At 41.5% G+C, this 16,189-nt stretch overlaps 1 protein-coding gene across 1 annotated transcript; it reads left to right on the top strand.

Annotated features, from left to right (window-relative positions):
• The first annotated feature begins 3,354 nt into the window (after positions 1-3,354).
• On the top strand, positions 3,355-15,292 carry LOC148684114 (vomeronasal type-2 receptor 26-like). The gene is made up of 6 exons (XM_088654856.1): positions 3,355-3,722; positions 7,524-7,673; positions 8,526-8,817; positions 11,612-11,839; positions 12,773-12,899; positions 14,391-15,292. Exons 1-6 carry the CDS (start codon positions 3,355-3,357, stop codon positions 15,290-15,292), a joined length of 2,067 nt encoding a protein of 688 aa, XP_088510982.1.
• The last annotated feature ends 897 nt before the right edge of the window (positions 15,293-16,189 follow it).

Raw genomic sequence — 16,189 nt, 5'->3', positions numbered from 1 at the left:
ACTGCAAATAGAGTAAATTATTTACAAATATGCATTTACTACAATATTGGACATCTTCTGTTTCAAACTGAAATGAAAAGATTGCATTTGTCATTAACACATTTAAGTGAATAAAAACTATGCTCTCCAAAGGAAATCCATGATTCATTAGGCTCTTTCTCACACCTGCCGTTATCAAAAAAATAATAAAACTAATCTGTTTCTCCTTAAGTAGGTTAGAACTTCATTTAACTGAAGAAATATGTTCTGTACCCTGGAAGCGGCAATGTAATAAACTTTTATATGAAAGTATACTTGAATTTAATGAAGCTTGCTTGTCAAGGGACAAGGTGAGGAAAGAGTCTTGCACATCAGAACCACAGGTTTGAGGTGAGCAATCCACAGTAGCTAAACACAGTCATTGATCCTGCAGGGCGTCAGACAGAAAGGGGAGTCAGGCGGCATTATATTTATCTTTTCACTGGAAGAAACACCTGACCGCCAATTTTGCCCACTGCCTCTCATCTTGGCCTAGTGCCCTGTCCTTACAAACTTCTGCCATCTAACCTTACTCAATGCAATTCAACCAATCTCCAGAAACCTAAAAAAAAAAAAAAAAAACAACCCCACACACACTTACTGAACTTGCATTAAAGCCCAGGGAGTTTCATTATGGAACTTTTTCAGATCAGGAAAGAAGAAATGTTTTTCCCCAGATTTCCCAAATATTTAATGGAAAGAAAATTTCACTAGAGTAATTAATACCCAGCACACACTGAAACTTTAAAACATCGTGAATTTGAGGGTAGTAAAATTTAATACTCTTTTAAAGGACAAAGAAACTTTGGAGATATTTAAGGAAAGTGTGTGGTAGAGCTCTAGTGTTTTTTTTTTAATTTCTCTACAATGTAACCTTATCTATTTATTTACATTTTCACCCTTCTCTTCCCCACAAATACCCTCAGAGTAAATGTAATAAAAAAATATGAAGACTCTTTCCCCATCCCTTTACAAAATAGAAATCATGTTTTACTATGGGAGAACAAAAGACATATTTGCTGTCTGCAAACATATCCCACTGCAGCTTGAAAACATCATTGATAAGACAAGCCCTCCCTTTAGGATTTCTGCCTGAAAGACATGAGACAAAGGGAAAGGCATTCCAGAGGGGGAATGGAAAATTCTTACGATGAAATATCAAACAGGTTCTGTGATGGATGTTCCTTGAAGAAAACGTCAAAGAAAACGTAACAGTTCTGAGACACAATCCCACCAATGATGAGGTCACCTGGCTGGTACCACTCATGCGGAACAGGAAAAGGTTTATTCCTGGGGCACCGGGTAGAATTAGAGCTATTAGAAACAGAAGGAATTAGAAATAGCAACAGCAGCAGCAGCAGCAGCATCCTGGCAGCCTAGCTTCCTTCTGAACTCAGACTCTCTTGTGTTCTTGTGTCCATCCTAGCTGCCTTGGAAAAGGTTACAATGGCTGATGCATGTCCCTGTTAACCCTGCCCTATAATTGTGTGTGTGTGCACGCTGCATTTAGTCAACGTTTAACCAATACATTCTTTGAATACTACCAGATATTTCAAAATCAGAAATTGAATTTGTCAAGTCCAGCCTGCCTTTGGTCCCTACCCCAGGTTTCAGTACACAGGGTTAGTTATTATTTGAAACAGCATCACCAATAGCAGCAACATCCTAGCAGCCTAACTTGCCTCTGAATTTGATTCTGCTCTGTGCATCCATAGTAGCTACCTTTAAAGAGGCTACGTTCAGTGATGCATGGCTCTGTCAATGCAGCTCTATGAGGGAGATTATGATCTGCATTTAATCAAAGTGTTACGAATGCATTCCTTGAGTCGTAACAGAGAGTGTGTTGTCTTAAATTGAATTGATAAAGACCTGCCTGACATAGGCCCTACACTATCTCTCCATAGGCCATGGGTTCATTTTTAACCATGTTCAGGCTTTCTTGTTGACTGTTTCCTTGTTCCTTCGGGACACCACCTGGTTTAACCTGGTGGGAGAAAGATGCAGTGATTTAAGTAATTGCAGAATAGGAGTATTAATTACTTGTTCAGAGTTTGGAGTCTGAGTGACACTTTCCCTTTTTTGCTTCCAAGAACATATTCCCTCGGTGAGCTAACAGCAAAAGGAAGCTCAGATTCATCATACTGGTTCTGGGAAACAAAGCAGCCGTGCTATATTTTGAGATTAAAGCTAGTTCTGAACTCCACTTCTCTTCCAGGAAATTGGAGTAAAATCTCCATAAGATTAAGCTATATATTAAAAACAAACAAACAAACAGGTAGCTTGACTCATGTGCATGAGCAAGTTGCACTGGTTGCAAGTCCATGTCAGCTTAGTTCGAATGTTCTTTGTTAGTGGGCGGTAGCTTGATTTGTATCAGTCTGTGGAACACTGCAAAACATGCACACCCCTCAACTTTCCCAATTAAATTGGGACATCCCATTTTGGGGCCATGCTGTCATGTGAGAGCACATCTCTGAAACCGCACAAGATTGTGGCATCCAAAAAAGGGTCTGTTTTGGAGTGCCGTGCTCTTGAATGGGTCACATAAATCTCACGAAAGCATGGCCCCAGAAGATGTGCATTCTGGTTAAGGCGTGACAAGACTCCTTGCTGATCTTATTGTACTATGTTGCTTTTGTTAATTATAGCATTTAATTTTAAGTTTTCTAAAGGCTAAGGAGTAAACTCTACAAAATCCAAACTGGAGTCCCCAAGATGGTTGTACACCTTCTTCTTGCATCTTCTGCAGTCAAGCTGGTGCCAAACAGCTTGACTGCAGAAGCTCTGCTTTCCTTTGGGCCCCATAAGCGAGGCTGAGAGGGAGGGGTTCTTAGGAATCTGGATAACTTCAAAAAATATAAATCTTTTTAATGACAATTATGACCTAACTTGGAGGAATATAGAAAAAGACCTGGAAAGGTGGGAAAAGTTGAATTTATCCCTATGGGGCCGCATAGCTACAATAAAAATGAATCTTTTACCGAGGATGCTCTTCTTATTTCAAATGCTCCCGGTGATAAAAGGAACAAACAGCCTCGATCAGTGGAGGAGAAAGATTTCAAGGTTTATCTGGCAGGGGAAACCCCCAAGAATAAAACATAAATTGCTAATAGACAGAAAGGAGCGTGGGGTTTTTGCCCTGCCAGATCTGAAAATCTACTACGAGGCTGCATGTTTGTTATGGGCAAGAGAATGGATCTTATTGAAAGATGCTGACCTTTTAGATTTGGAAGGTTTTAAAAACAGGTACGGGTGGCACGCGTACCTGTGGTATAATAAGGTCAAGACGCATAGGGGGTTCCTAACACATGCATTCATAAAACCTATTTTTCAGGTATGGGAGAGGTACAAGAATCTATTAGAGAGAAAGACCCCTCTGTGGTTGTCACCAACGGAAGCCCTATCAATAAAGAAAAAAATATGGATCAGGAATGGTTAACATATGAAGATATAATAGTTAGATCAAAGGAAAGCCTGACAATTAGATCATACGAAGAGTTAAAACCTAAATTGATTAGCTGGCTCCAATACCATCAAATTATGGATTTATTTAAAGAGGACAATAGGAAAAATGGCTTTGGAAAGGATAAATCTCAATTCCAAACTGAAATAATTGAAGGTGAAAGGAAAATATTGTCAAAAATGTATGACTACATCCTAGAATGGCATACTAAGGATGAGGAAACCAAAGAAGTTATGATCAAGTGGGCGAGGGACATAGGTCATAACATTGAGATTGACTTATGGCTAAAATTGTGGAATCAAAACATCAAATTTACCGTGTGTACGCTTTTAAAGGAAAACATCATGAAAGTAATGTACTGCTGGTACCTGACTCCAGTTAAGCTAGCCAGGATATATAAAAAAGGAGACAAGAAATGCTGGAAGTGCAAAGAGGCCGATGGGGATATATACCATATGTGGTGGTTGTGCAAGAAGGTAAAACCTTAGTGGGAGGCTATTTACAATGAGTTAAAAAAAATGTTAAAATACACATTTCCAAAGAAACCCGAACTACTCTTGTTAAGTTTAATAGGGAATGAAGTTAAAAAGGAGGATGTTAAGATATTCTTGTATGCCACCACAGCGGCCAGAATGCTTCTGGCACAGAAATGGAGGTTAACAGAGGTTCCATCGGTGGAAGAGTGGAGAGGGAAAATGATAGAATACATTGAGCTGGCAAGTTTAACTAGAAGAATAAGAGATCAAAAATATCAGAAAACCCGAAATGAATTGAGTAAATGCATGGAATATCTTAAATCGTATTGTTTAAACGTGAAGACACTTACAGGAATGTGGTAATACCTGCATCAGTGAGAATATGGACGACCTATAGAGAGTAGAGTGAACGTAAACAAATAAATTAGAGTAATAAAGGCGCGAGAAGCAAAGAGTGGATAAATAAAACCAAGGGTACGGGAAGGGGAAGTCTTAGTTCGGCAGAACAAAGATGAAAATTTTACTTATGTTTATTTTGGAGAAAATAGTTAATTTAACAAGTAGAAATTAAAGACTGGGAAAACAAGCAGGGGGGGAGCAATTTTAAGGGAAAGGAAAAAGAGGTAAAAAATGGACAAAACGAGATCTGATTGCCAAAATAACTTTATTGGAAATCTGAAATTTGTACTTACATTTGCTTATTAGTAATCTGTATGAAAGAATTGTGACTTATATTAATGTCTGTTAACTTTCCCACTCCTCTTGTATTTTTATGTAATTATTTACTTTACTTATCCATTTCTCATTCTCTTTTTACTTTTTCTTTCTTTCTTTCTTCTTTTTCTTCTTTTCTCTTTTCTTTTCTTTTTTGAATAAAAGCAATAAAAATTAAAAAAAAGAGGGAGGGGTTCTTGTCATCTGGGAAGCCCAGGACCTCCACAAACACTGCCCAGGCTTGTGCCCCACAGAAGAAAATTGTCCTGCATTGCACTCCATTGTCTCTTGTGACAGATAGAAGCCAACAATTTCTTAGGCTGGTTTATATGTACTGTATTCTTTTGCATGTGGAGACCTTTTAACCACTCCCAAAATAAATTCAGACAAGACTCAAAATTTTGGTTTGGTTTTTGGCAGAATTTAGGCCACAACTTTATTGATTACAATCAAGTGAGTGGTTGCATAGGCTCTGGTTCGACTAGCTGCCTGCACCCTAGCAGGAAGCGCTGACCCTGGGCACCAATCATAAGTCAGCTATGGGTGAACACCTGGGACAGTGACAAGCAGGACCCTGCTAGGCCATCACCCAGATGTCCCCTGAACTCAGGCTCTGGGCACACCCCCTCACAGGGAAGACCAACCATGAGTTTGCGGATTACTTCTTAAAGGAATACCCAATGCATAGGGATTGCTAGGCATCCTGCCACCCCTATCCACCTGAACTAGACCCTATCCGCCACATGAGCGCACGCACTCTCTGCCAACCACTCACCCAATCCCTTAACCCCACTGAAACGGAGGTCAGCCATAAATCATTCCCAGCTACAGACAGATGAATGGCATCAAGCTTGTACAGGGATGCATTGCGTACGGTAATGGCTGGGTGGTGGATGACTGTCCTGCCCAAGGCCCAAACCTTCTTGGCCACTGCACTCTGGATGCGCCTTCTGGCCCGCTCAGTGGCAATTGGGCAACGACTCCATCTCCATTCGCGTCACGGCAGAAGTTGCGACCAGAATATTTTGAGTTCCGAAAGAGCTGCCTTCAACTCATCCAAGTCCTCCTGCATGTGGGTCTGCAGGCACAAGCTGGGAGCTTCCAGCAGGTCGTTCTCACCCAGCTGGAGCACCATTGCCACAGGAATGCCTTCCACAGAACCTTCACCCGCACCGTTGGGATAAGCTCCTCCCAACGCATTCCTCATCTGGATATCCAGGTGTGGATTAGAACTGAGCATTGCGGAACCCCACATTGAAGGTTCCGCTGAAAAGCATTCCCCAAGCAACACCCTCTGGGAACGACCATCCAGGTAGGACTGGAACCACCACAAAGAGGTGCTACCCACCCCTAGTTCAGAAAAGAAGAGTCGTTCCAGAAGGATACCATGGTTGATGGTATTGAAAGCTGCTGAGAGGTTGAGAAGAATTAACAAGAACATGTTTCCTTTACCTGTCTCTCAACAGTGGTCACCGTACATGACAACGAAAGCAGTTTCTGTGCTTTGGACGCCCTGTACATTTTCAAATGTATTCTTTTATTCTTCATTTAAGCAACTTTTCCCATTAAAATAAAAGCATCCTAGAAATGGGAAGAATTCTGTGGGTCATCTAGTCCAACCCCCTGCAATGCAGGAAGCTCAAAGTATCCATGACCGATGACCACCCAACCTTTCATTAAAATGCTTTAGTGGAATCCTTTGCCTCTCGTGAGAATCTGATACACCTTCAAACAGCTCTTTCTTTCAGAAAGCTCTACCTGGTAATTAGTTTAAGGTTGACAAACATCCTCTTTTAGGGGTCCTACATTCCCATCCAGGATGGTGGTTTTTTTTTCTTTTCAACATTTTAAAGCAAATGTCTTTTGGGTTTATTTTGGGTTTAAAATAAAAAGTATTTGCTCAGGTTACTCTGGCTCGGCTCTGGCTCAGACTCAGCGGCAGTGGTGATAGCCCTAAGAAAGCTGAACAACTTTTTCTGTCTTGAATGGGTGGAGGGGGAAGAGGCAATCATACAATGGTGGTGGTGGTGGTGGTGGTGGTGGGGAACGCTCCTTGTTTAAATTACACTGTAACTGCTACGAAAATGTAAAATTTCCCCATTTGTCCAGCATAGTAATAAATAGGTGGGTTCATGCAAGTGAGTCAAGACAGCTGTTTTTAAACTATAGCTTTATTGTATAGAGAGCTGTTGGTTCCCATTCCTTTGGAAAGAAATGGAGTTGGGATGTGTCCTTTATCTCAAAATGTAGCACTTTTATTTGTGCAATAACTTCACTCTGAGTTTCCTGTTGTCAGCTTACTATGGAAAAGTCATGTGATAATTTTTTTTATGCCCCTAAGGAGCAGAATAGTGAATTGGAAAAGCAAAAGAGCCACTCAGACTCCAAATTCTAATAAAGGTGTTCATCATCATACCCATCAATTACCCAAATCACTGCAATTTCTTCAACAGATCAAACCTCCAGATGCATCTCAGAAGCCACTAGAAAACAACAAGCAAGCCTGAAAGTGGTAATAACTAACCCTGCATACTGAAACCTGGGGTAGGAGCCAGAGGCAGGCTGGACTTGACAAATTCAATTTCTGATTTTGAAATATCTGGTAGTATTCAAAGAATGCATTTGTTAAACGTTGACGAAATGCAGCACACACACACACACATGCACACACACTATTATAGGGCAGGGTTAACAGAGACATGCATCATCCATTGTAGCCTTTTCTAAGGCAGCTAGGATGGATCAGCACAAGAGAGTCTGAGTTCAGAAGGAAGCTGGGCTGCCAGGATGTTGCTGCTGTTGCTGTTGCAATTTCTAATTCCTCCTGTTTCTAATACCTCTAATACTTTCAGGTGTCCTGTGAATGATCCTATCCCTGTTCCACATGAGTGGTACCAGCCAGGTGACCTCATCATTGGTGGCATTGTTTCTCATATCTATTACGTTTTCTATGACGTTGTCTTCAAGGAACACCCAACACAGAAGCTGTTCGATGTTCCATAGTAAGAATCTTCCATGCCCTTAACACTCCTCCGTGTCACATTTCCTTTTTGTTTTCTAAAGGGGTACAGAAATAGACTTTTTGTTGTTGTTGTTGTTCAGGCAAACTGTATTTACAATTCCTCTGCAGTACAGATATTGTGGGGGAGAATGGTGAAAACAAATATAAATAGATATACATATAAGGTAACTTATATTTAAGTATATAAATAGTTAACTATATAAGGTAACTTATATGTAAGTATATAAGGGGAAATGCAAAACATATAACTAGAGGTCTGCCAATGCTGTTCCTCCAGTTTCACCAAAGCTAGCTTCCCTTGTAATTGAGTATTATAGATTACAGTGGAACCTTGGTTCACGAAGTTAATCTATTCTGGAAGTCCGTTCGACTCCTGAAACATTCGAAAACCAATGCACTGCTTCCTATTGGTGCAGGCGCCCTGGAAACAATAGCTGACAACCGAATTGGACGTTTGGCTTCTGAAAAACGTTCAAAAACCGGAACACTTGTTTCCGGGTTTTTGGCGTACGGGAGTCCATTTGTTCGTCAACTAAGCCGTTCGAGAACCAAGGTTCCACTGTACTACCTGATTTTCATGGTACTGTAATGTTTCACAGTGGGCAGGGTGTTGAGTTGTTCATTATTATTATTATTATTATTATTATTATTATTATTATTAGGCCCTGATCAATCATCAGTGTTCAATGTTCACTGCACTGTGTGGTGTTTATAAGCTTAGATGCATTAATTGCAAATGAAATAATTTCATTTCAGTACGAATCAATTCGAAACAGAATGTGTTCAGCATTACGCTATATTCATTTTTGTAAATCATTTACTTTATCTGCAGCATGATGACAAAATTCTACCAACATGTTCTTGCCCTGGCATTTGCTGTGAAAGAAATCAATGAGAATCCCCACATCTTGCACAATGTCACACTTGGCTTCCACATCCATGACAGCTACTTTGATGCAAGGATGACCTACCGCACTACACTAGACCTCCTCTTCAAAATGGGAAGATTCATCTCCAACTATAAATGTGACACACAGAAAACCCTCATATCCATCATTGGGGGACTTGGCTCTGATACTTCCTTCCATATGGCAGACATATTAGGTCCCTACAAGATTCCACAGGTAAGCTATGTGTAGGGTTGTATGGGGATTTTATTCTCCCATTCTCTATGGTCTATAGTCAAGGTTTATTCTACTCAGCGTGGATCCATCAGGTAATATTTACTCTGCAATTTTACTCAGAGCAGACCTATTAATACTAATGATCAATTTCAATGAGTCTTCACTGAATAGGTTTTAGTTTGATCCAACTTTAAATCTCTATCCCCTCTTCCATTTTCTCTCCCCCCCCCCAATGCATGTGATTCTGATCTGGTCAAATTGCAAATCAGAATGCTGTTTTAAAAGAAGGTTAGAAAATTATTTTAACATTACTACATAACATCTGTACAATTTCTTTTAGCTGGCATATGGTTCCTTTCCTCCAGAGGAGAGTGACACAACTCAATTCCCGTCATTTTATCGCATGGTGCCCAATGAAGCCTACCAGTACACAGGGATTATCCGTTTGCTTAAGCATTTTGGTTGGACATGGGTTGGGCTCTTTGCTCCTAATGATAACAGTGGGGAATATTTCATCAAGAATTTCCAGCCATTGCTTTCTCAAAATGGAATTTGTTCAGCCTTTACACAAAGAATCCCATATCAACTCCATCTTGATAACCTGGATGAACTGCATGATGTATTCTTAAATATGTATGCAGTGTTCAGATATAATAAAGTCACTACCTTTATCGTCTATGGAGAATCCCTGACAGTTATAGTTCTGAGAGGCATTGTACTTTTGCGAGACCCAACTAATAAGGAAATCACAGCATTTAAAAGGGTGTGGATCCTGACAGCCCAGACTGATTTCACATTATCGGGGCTTTTTAAGTATTGGGATTTTCAGCTCTTCCAAGGTGCCATATCCTTCACAATTCATTCACAAAATCTTCTAGTCTTCATGGAATTTCTTCAGAGTATAAACCCTTCCAGGACCCAGGGAGAAGGGTTCTTCAAAGTCTTCTGGGAGCAAGCATTTGACTGTATACTCCCAAATCCCAGTGTGCCAATGGACATCAATGAAGTGTGTACTGGAAAGGAGAGCTTGGACAGTCTTCCAAGGTCTCTGTTTGAAATGGAAATATCTGGCCATAGCTACAGTATCTACAATGCTGTTTATGTTGTGGCTCATACTTTGAATGCCATTCATTTGTCGACATCGAAGCAGAGCGCAAAGGGGAGGCATGGAAGATTAAAACTTCAAAATCTGCAGCCTTGGCAGGTAACACTCGAGAAATTAAGAGCAAGAAAAATTTGACTATTTCATTGAAACAATAAGTACAACGTAAGATTTCATCACAATTTCCATGCAGAAATAATACTTCAACAGTGTTGGTAATTCTTTATGAGATTTTATTTCATCTTTAATATTTTTATTTAATCTTTGGTATATCATTAAGGTTTTTTTAAATAATGAAATAAGATGAAATAAGCTTATACCAATAAGAGAGAGAGAGAAAGAGAAAAGAAAACACAAAAGGATCCCCAAAGACAGAACAATTAGAACAAAAGAATAAAAGGGGGAAATAAAAAGGTCTTCCGATTTTCTAACTGACAGGTACATAATAGAAATTATTCAAACTATAAAGTAGTTCACAGATCTGACGGAAATTACCACTGGTTCACAAAGAAACCTCTCTCAGTCATAAATTGGAACCATCTCAGACATTATTCAAGAAAGGGAGGCTTTAACACAGTGGAGGCAACCTTCCACCAGTGGTGTAGGAAGGGGGGTACGGGGGTGCGGGTCACCCTGGGTGTCATGCATGAGGGGGGGTGACAAAATGGCCCACCAGCTGGGAGGCGGGAATGCCACTTCCCTGGTGCCGGTGCTGCGTGCCTGCCTCCCACAACTACCATATTGAACTGGGGGCAGCTGGCACTGGCTTGGGGAGCCGGGGGGGGGGGCAAAGGCTGACTCCATCCCACTGGAGATGTGGGTAGGGGCCGAACTTGGGAGCGGAACCTTCCACAGGAAAACACAACACGCACAAACAGGAGCACTGCAGCAGCGAGTGTCTTTCAAAACACAAACAAAGCAACCAAGCCAGGTGACTTTTGCTTACACTGCGTCCCCACACCAAGCAGCCTTGCAAGGCTCGGATCTGGGGAGGGGGGTGCCAGAAGGACGCAACAGCCTCCGCTTGAGGCTGGGGTCACTCCAGTGGTGGTGGGGGTTTCATGTGCGATGCCTTTGTTTTCTGCCGCTTGCCCCGTCCCCTTGCATGTTGGTGTCATGCGCCGCTGCTGCCTGCCATCTTCTTCCTCCCCATTTAATGTGTCAAAACAGCTGACTTTCATATTATATATGTGTAAAGTGAAGCTGATCACCGAAGAATTGATGCTTTTGAATTATGGTGCTGGAGGAGACTCTTGAGAGTCCTATGGACTGCAAGAAGATCAAACCTATCCATTCTGAAGGAAATCAGCCCTCAGTGCTCACTTGGAAGGACATATCGTGAAGCTGAGGATCCAGTACTTTGGCCACCACATGAGAAGAGAAGACTCCCAGGAAAACACCCTGATGTTGGGAAAGATTGAGGGCACAAGGAGAAGGGGACAACAGAGGTGGTTGGGCAGTGTTCTCGAAGCTACGAACATGAGTCTGACCAAACTGCGGGAGGCAATGCAAGACAGGAGTGCCTGGCGTGCTCTGGTCCATTGGGTCACAAAGAGTCGGACACAACTAAACAAAACAAAGTGAAGCTTCATAATTAATGCTCATAAAGAAAGGTCTTTGTAGATCATGCTATTTTGTTCGACACCTCTATTATGTTGTTTCCCCTTCCCCTTTATTTTCGTTTTCAATTAGCTACACCATTTTCTTCCTCACATTTCCTTCAACAACTCTGCTGGAGAAACAGTGTCCTTTACTAATAAAAGAGAAATGGAAGGTGGATTTGACATCATGAACATGGTCACCTTCCCAAACAAGTCTTTCCTTCGAGTGAAGGTTGGATGGGTGGGTCCCAATGCTCCCAATAGAGAAGAATTCATCATTCATGGGGACATGATTATGTGGAACAAAGGTTTTAATGAGGTTTGAAATCTAGGATTGCTTTGAGTTGATGCACTCTCCAGATAACCACTTTCTCTTTGATAGCTTCATGGGTAAAATTTGGAAAGCTAGCTGGATGCAACTCCCCCACCCAATGTTCTCAGTTGAAATGAAGTTTTAATAATATTTATTACATTTCATGTATGTATGGCAGAGCTTAGAATGGTTCAGATAAAATTTATGTATGCAGAAATTATGGTTTGTCTCTGCTTCAAATGAAAAGTCTCCATGTCTCAGTTGAAGATTCAAGATCTAATCATTTTTATTTCTAAGCAGGGCTATCAAAACCCTAAACTTTCCTGCATTCCTAGAGAGCTAATTTTGTTTCAAAATCTGAATCCATCTGGGAGGTGCAAAGGCTGTCACTTAGTTTATTCTGGGTTCATTTGCAGATATGTGCTTCAGGACATGTGGTGGTACCTAAGGTTACAACTGATAAAGTGATAAAGTGATAATCCATGTCTTGTGCCTTGCCTTTTTTGGGGGGGGGTGTTCCTGATTTTTTGAAAAGGGGTCAATGGCTGTGTTATATTTGGAACAGCTTTTTTGAGAGCTAGTGTGGTGTAGTGGTTAAGAGCGGTAGACTCCTAAACTGGGGAACCGGGTCCGTGTCTCCACTCCTCCACATGCAGCTGCCGGGTGACCTTGGGCTAGTCACACTTCTCTGAAGTCTTTCAACCCAACTCACCTCACAGAGTGTTTGTTGTGGGGGAGGAGGGAAAAGGAGAATGTTAGCCGCTTTGAGACTCCTTAGGGTAGTGATAAAGCGGGATATCAAATCCAAACAATTCTTCTTCTTCTTGTTTGTTTGTTTGTTTGTTTTGATGGGATGAGCAGTTCACTTTCTTATTTGAAGTGACTGAATTTTCAAAGCAATATCACTCCTTCATGAAATTATTTCCTATTTCCGGACAGGTGCTGCCCGTTTCTGTATGTAATGACTACTGCCGCCCAGGTAATCAGAAGAAAAGGAAGGAAGGGAAGAAATTTTGCTGCTACGATTGTATTCTATGTCCAGAAGGGAAGATTTCAGACCAGATTGGTATATGGCATTTTTAGTTGTTGAATACTACTAATGATTATTGTGTCATATGTATGTAAAAGAATTAATGACTACATTTTGCATTTACCAGTACAGGCGCATAATGAATGACACAGGGGACTGGTATTGGGTTGAACTAGGGCACAACTTTATTGATTAACAGGAAATAGTAAGTTTGGCAGCCCACCTGCTACTTGGTAGGAACCTGGATGAGTCAAACTTGTGCTGGGGAGTCGCTCCTGAGATGGATTTGATGCTACGACCCAAAAAGGCCTCCATTGGTGCATCAGTCCCCTGGGGGACTCTCGGACAGAGCCAGTCCTCCTGGATCCCTCTTATGGGGTAGCCCTGTGATTAAGGATCCAGCCCAATGCCTTATCCTCCAAAGTTGTGAGGGTTGCTATGAGGTAGGCAAAACCATGCAAGCCAGCCAATGTACTTGCAGGAGAAAAGTCCTCCCTGGCACAAAATACAGCGACCACATAAACCATAGCAAGGTCTGAAGTCAGAGTGCTACTCTTCCTCCCCCCCCCCAATGATTGGCCTATAGGGTGGTCTGCACCTGGCCACAGTCCCCAAGCCCCTGCCTCTGAATGGCTAAGCGGGCACTACTTGCCTTTACCTGAGATCCTCACACAGCTGGAGGTAGGCAGTGCCAGGTTTCCATCACCTTCCCCAGACCTGCCAGAAGAAGACAGCTTCCCTGGTCCCACCTCAGAGTCCCAGGTGAGCAGATAATATCCACATAACCTGCTTAGAGTGATGTGGTGATATTTTCCTGCTGTTATACAGTAACTTCTGAAGGAAATATACAAAAACTAATAAGTCAGGTACAATGCTATGCACACAGATGTGAAAGTACTCCCCACTCATCTGAAATGTATTTTGTTGTGCACATATCAGGAAGTACAATTGAAACACACTCATCATCAATGTTAGGCCAGGCTTTAATTCATTATTGCACAGGTAAGCAGGGGTGGAAAAAGCATTAGTGTCAATGGATAATTGCAATCTAAATGAGCACATGCTGATCAATCTCCACCCGAAGATTGAGATGCACACAATAAGCTTAGGAGTTTACCAGGGTTGAACACTGGTGTGTCACAGGAAAAGTATGAAGAATCTCACTAAGCAACGATGATATTGGTTTAGATGAGGCCAGCCTCATTTGAGTTCTGGGCATGCTTTCATTCTGTGCTCTACCAAGCCTCTTCTTGTCTCCCCAGCAACACAAAGAGCCCATTGATGCCCAGTACTCTGCTCCCACTATTGTATTGGTTCCGCTGGAATAAGACCTCCATGTGCAGGCTGCATGGAGTGGCAGTTTAAATGCTTTAAACACAAATATGACAGATTCAGCAGAAAACTCAAAGGATAATTCAAATAATGTTATATGACCATCAGCTCCCTTAAAATTATAATGTTCCAATCAATGAAAGCAAAGAACACACATGAATTGCCACTGAATTTTGCCCCTATCCTCTTTTTTAGATATGGATGACTGTGTCAGATGCCCAGCAGATCAGTATCCAAACACGAACAAAACTGGATGCATCCCCAAAATAATCAGTTCTCTTTCATGGGCCGAATCATTGGGGATCTGCCTGGCCTCACTTGCTGTTTCTTTTTCACTGCTCACAACTTTAGTGACAGGAACTTTTATTAAATACAAAGATACTCCCATTGTCAAAGCCAACAACAGGGATCTCACCTACGTTCTCCTTATTGCACTCTTACTCTGCTTTCTCTCATCATTTCTGTTCATCGGACACCCTGGGAAAGTGACCTGTCTTCTTCGCCAACCAATGTTTGGCATTGTTTTCTCACTGGCCATTTCATGTGTGTTGGCAAAGACTGTCACTGTAGTTGTTGCTTTCATGGCCACTAAACCAGGATCTAGCACAAGGAAGTGGGTAGGAAAACGGCTGGCCAATGCCATTGTCTTTTCCTGCTCTCTTACTCAAGCAAGTATTTGTACTGTGTGGTTGATGACTTCTCCTCCATTCCCCGATCTAGACATGGACTCAGTAGCAGAAGAAACCATTGTGCAATGTAATGAAGGGTCTGTGACCATGTTTTACTGTGTCCTGGGCTACATGGGTCTCCTGGCTGCTGCCAGCTTCATTGTGGCATTTGCAGCTCGCAAATTACCAGACAGCTTTAATGAAGCCAAATTCATTACATTCAGCATGTTGCTGTTTTGCAGTGTTTGGCTGTCTTTTGTCCCAACTTATCTGAGCACCAAAGGGAAATATATGGTGGTGGTGGAAATCTTCTCCATCTTATCCTCAAGTGCTGGATTGTTGGCCTGCATTTTTGCCCCTAAATGCTACATCATTGTGCTAAGGCCAGAGCTGAACAACAGGGAGCAACTGATAAGGAGAAAGATGTAAACTGTATCTTTTTTCTTTAATGTATTGTATTGCTATATATCAAGGAAACCTCCTCCAGGGTGATACTTTTCTGTGGGAGGGATTTTGGAATGTTTAGCAATGTGAAATTAAAGCAGGTAAAAATGCTCTGTCACCTTAGCTCATGGATCAGGAACTTCTGGCTGGTGGGTCCAATTTAGTGCAACAGGCCATTGTCAGGCCATTCCTGACAAACTGCACCCGCTTGCCTCACAACTGACATTGCCTGTGACTTCACAGAAACAATCAGGAGCCAAAGAAGCATTTCCAATTTTTCTCTTCCTAGGTTCCCTCTGGGGAGGTCTTTTAAACAATCTCAGCCCCTACATTTGAAAGTCTTATTAGAAGTTGCTGCAGGAGAAGGACTGTGAGGAACATCATGAGATAGGTCTTTCTAGGACCATGTGAAACTGCTAAGTTCCCTTGTCATATTTGTTGTTAGCAGGAGAAGTAATGTGGATTTTGCAATCTTTTTATATTTATAGTACTCAGGTGTTGCTTTTGGCATGTTTTTATATTTGCCATTATATTGTTTTGCTTTTTGTTATTCTTATTTTTGGGATGATTGATTTTCAGATATGTTCCTATATTTTTCAGATAAGCCATTTCCCCCACTTTTTATAGAATAAAATAATCATAGAATCCTGTCGGTCATCTAGTCTAAACCTCTGCAATGCAGATATCTCATCTAAAGCATCCATGACAGATGACCACCCACCCTTTTATTGAAATTCTTCAAAGAAGTAGAGTCCACCACCTCTTCTGGGAGTCTGTTCCACTGTCAAACAGCTCTTACTGTCAGAACATTCTTCCAGATGTTTATTTGGAATCTTCAAAATCCATTGCCTCAGGCCCTACCCTCTGGTACAGGGTAGTATG

The sequence above is a fragment of the Zootoca vivipara genome, chromosome 12, assembly GCF_965207765.1.
Source record: "Zootoca vivipara chromosome 12, rZooViv2.hap1.1, whole genome shotgun sequence".
Taxonomy (NCBI): Eukaryota; Metazoa; Chordata; class Lepidosauria; order Squamata; family Lacertidae; genus Zootoca; species Zootoca vivipara.
The sequence above is the reverse complement of the archived record's forward strand: the minus strand, read 5'-3'. Positions and strand labels throughout refer to the sequence as shown.

Bases quoted from the DNA above. Each gene is read 5' to 3' on its own strand.
- LOC148684114 (XM_088654856.1), top strand. From the start codon at position 3,355: ATGGGAGAGGTACAAGAATCTATTAGAGAGAAAGACCCCTCTGTGGTT. The intron at 3,723-7,523 runs GTGGGCGAGGGA...TAATACTTTCAG, and splicing joins ACCAAAGAAGTTATGATCAA to GTGTCCTGTGAATGATCCTA. The intron at 11,840-12,772 runs GTTTGAAATCTA...ATTTCCGGACAG, and splicing joins GGAACAAAGGTTTTAATGAG to GTGCTGCCCGTTTCTGTATG.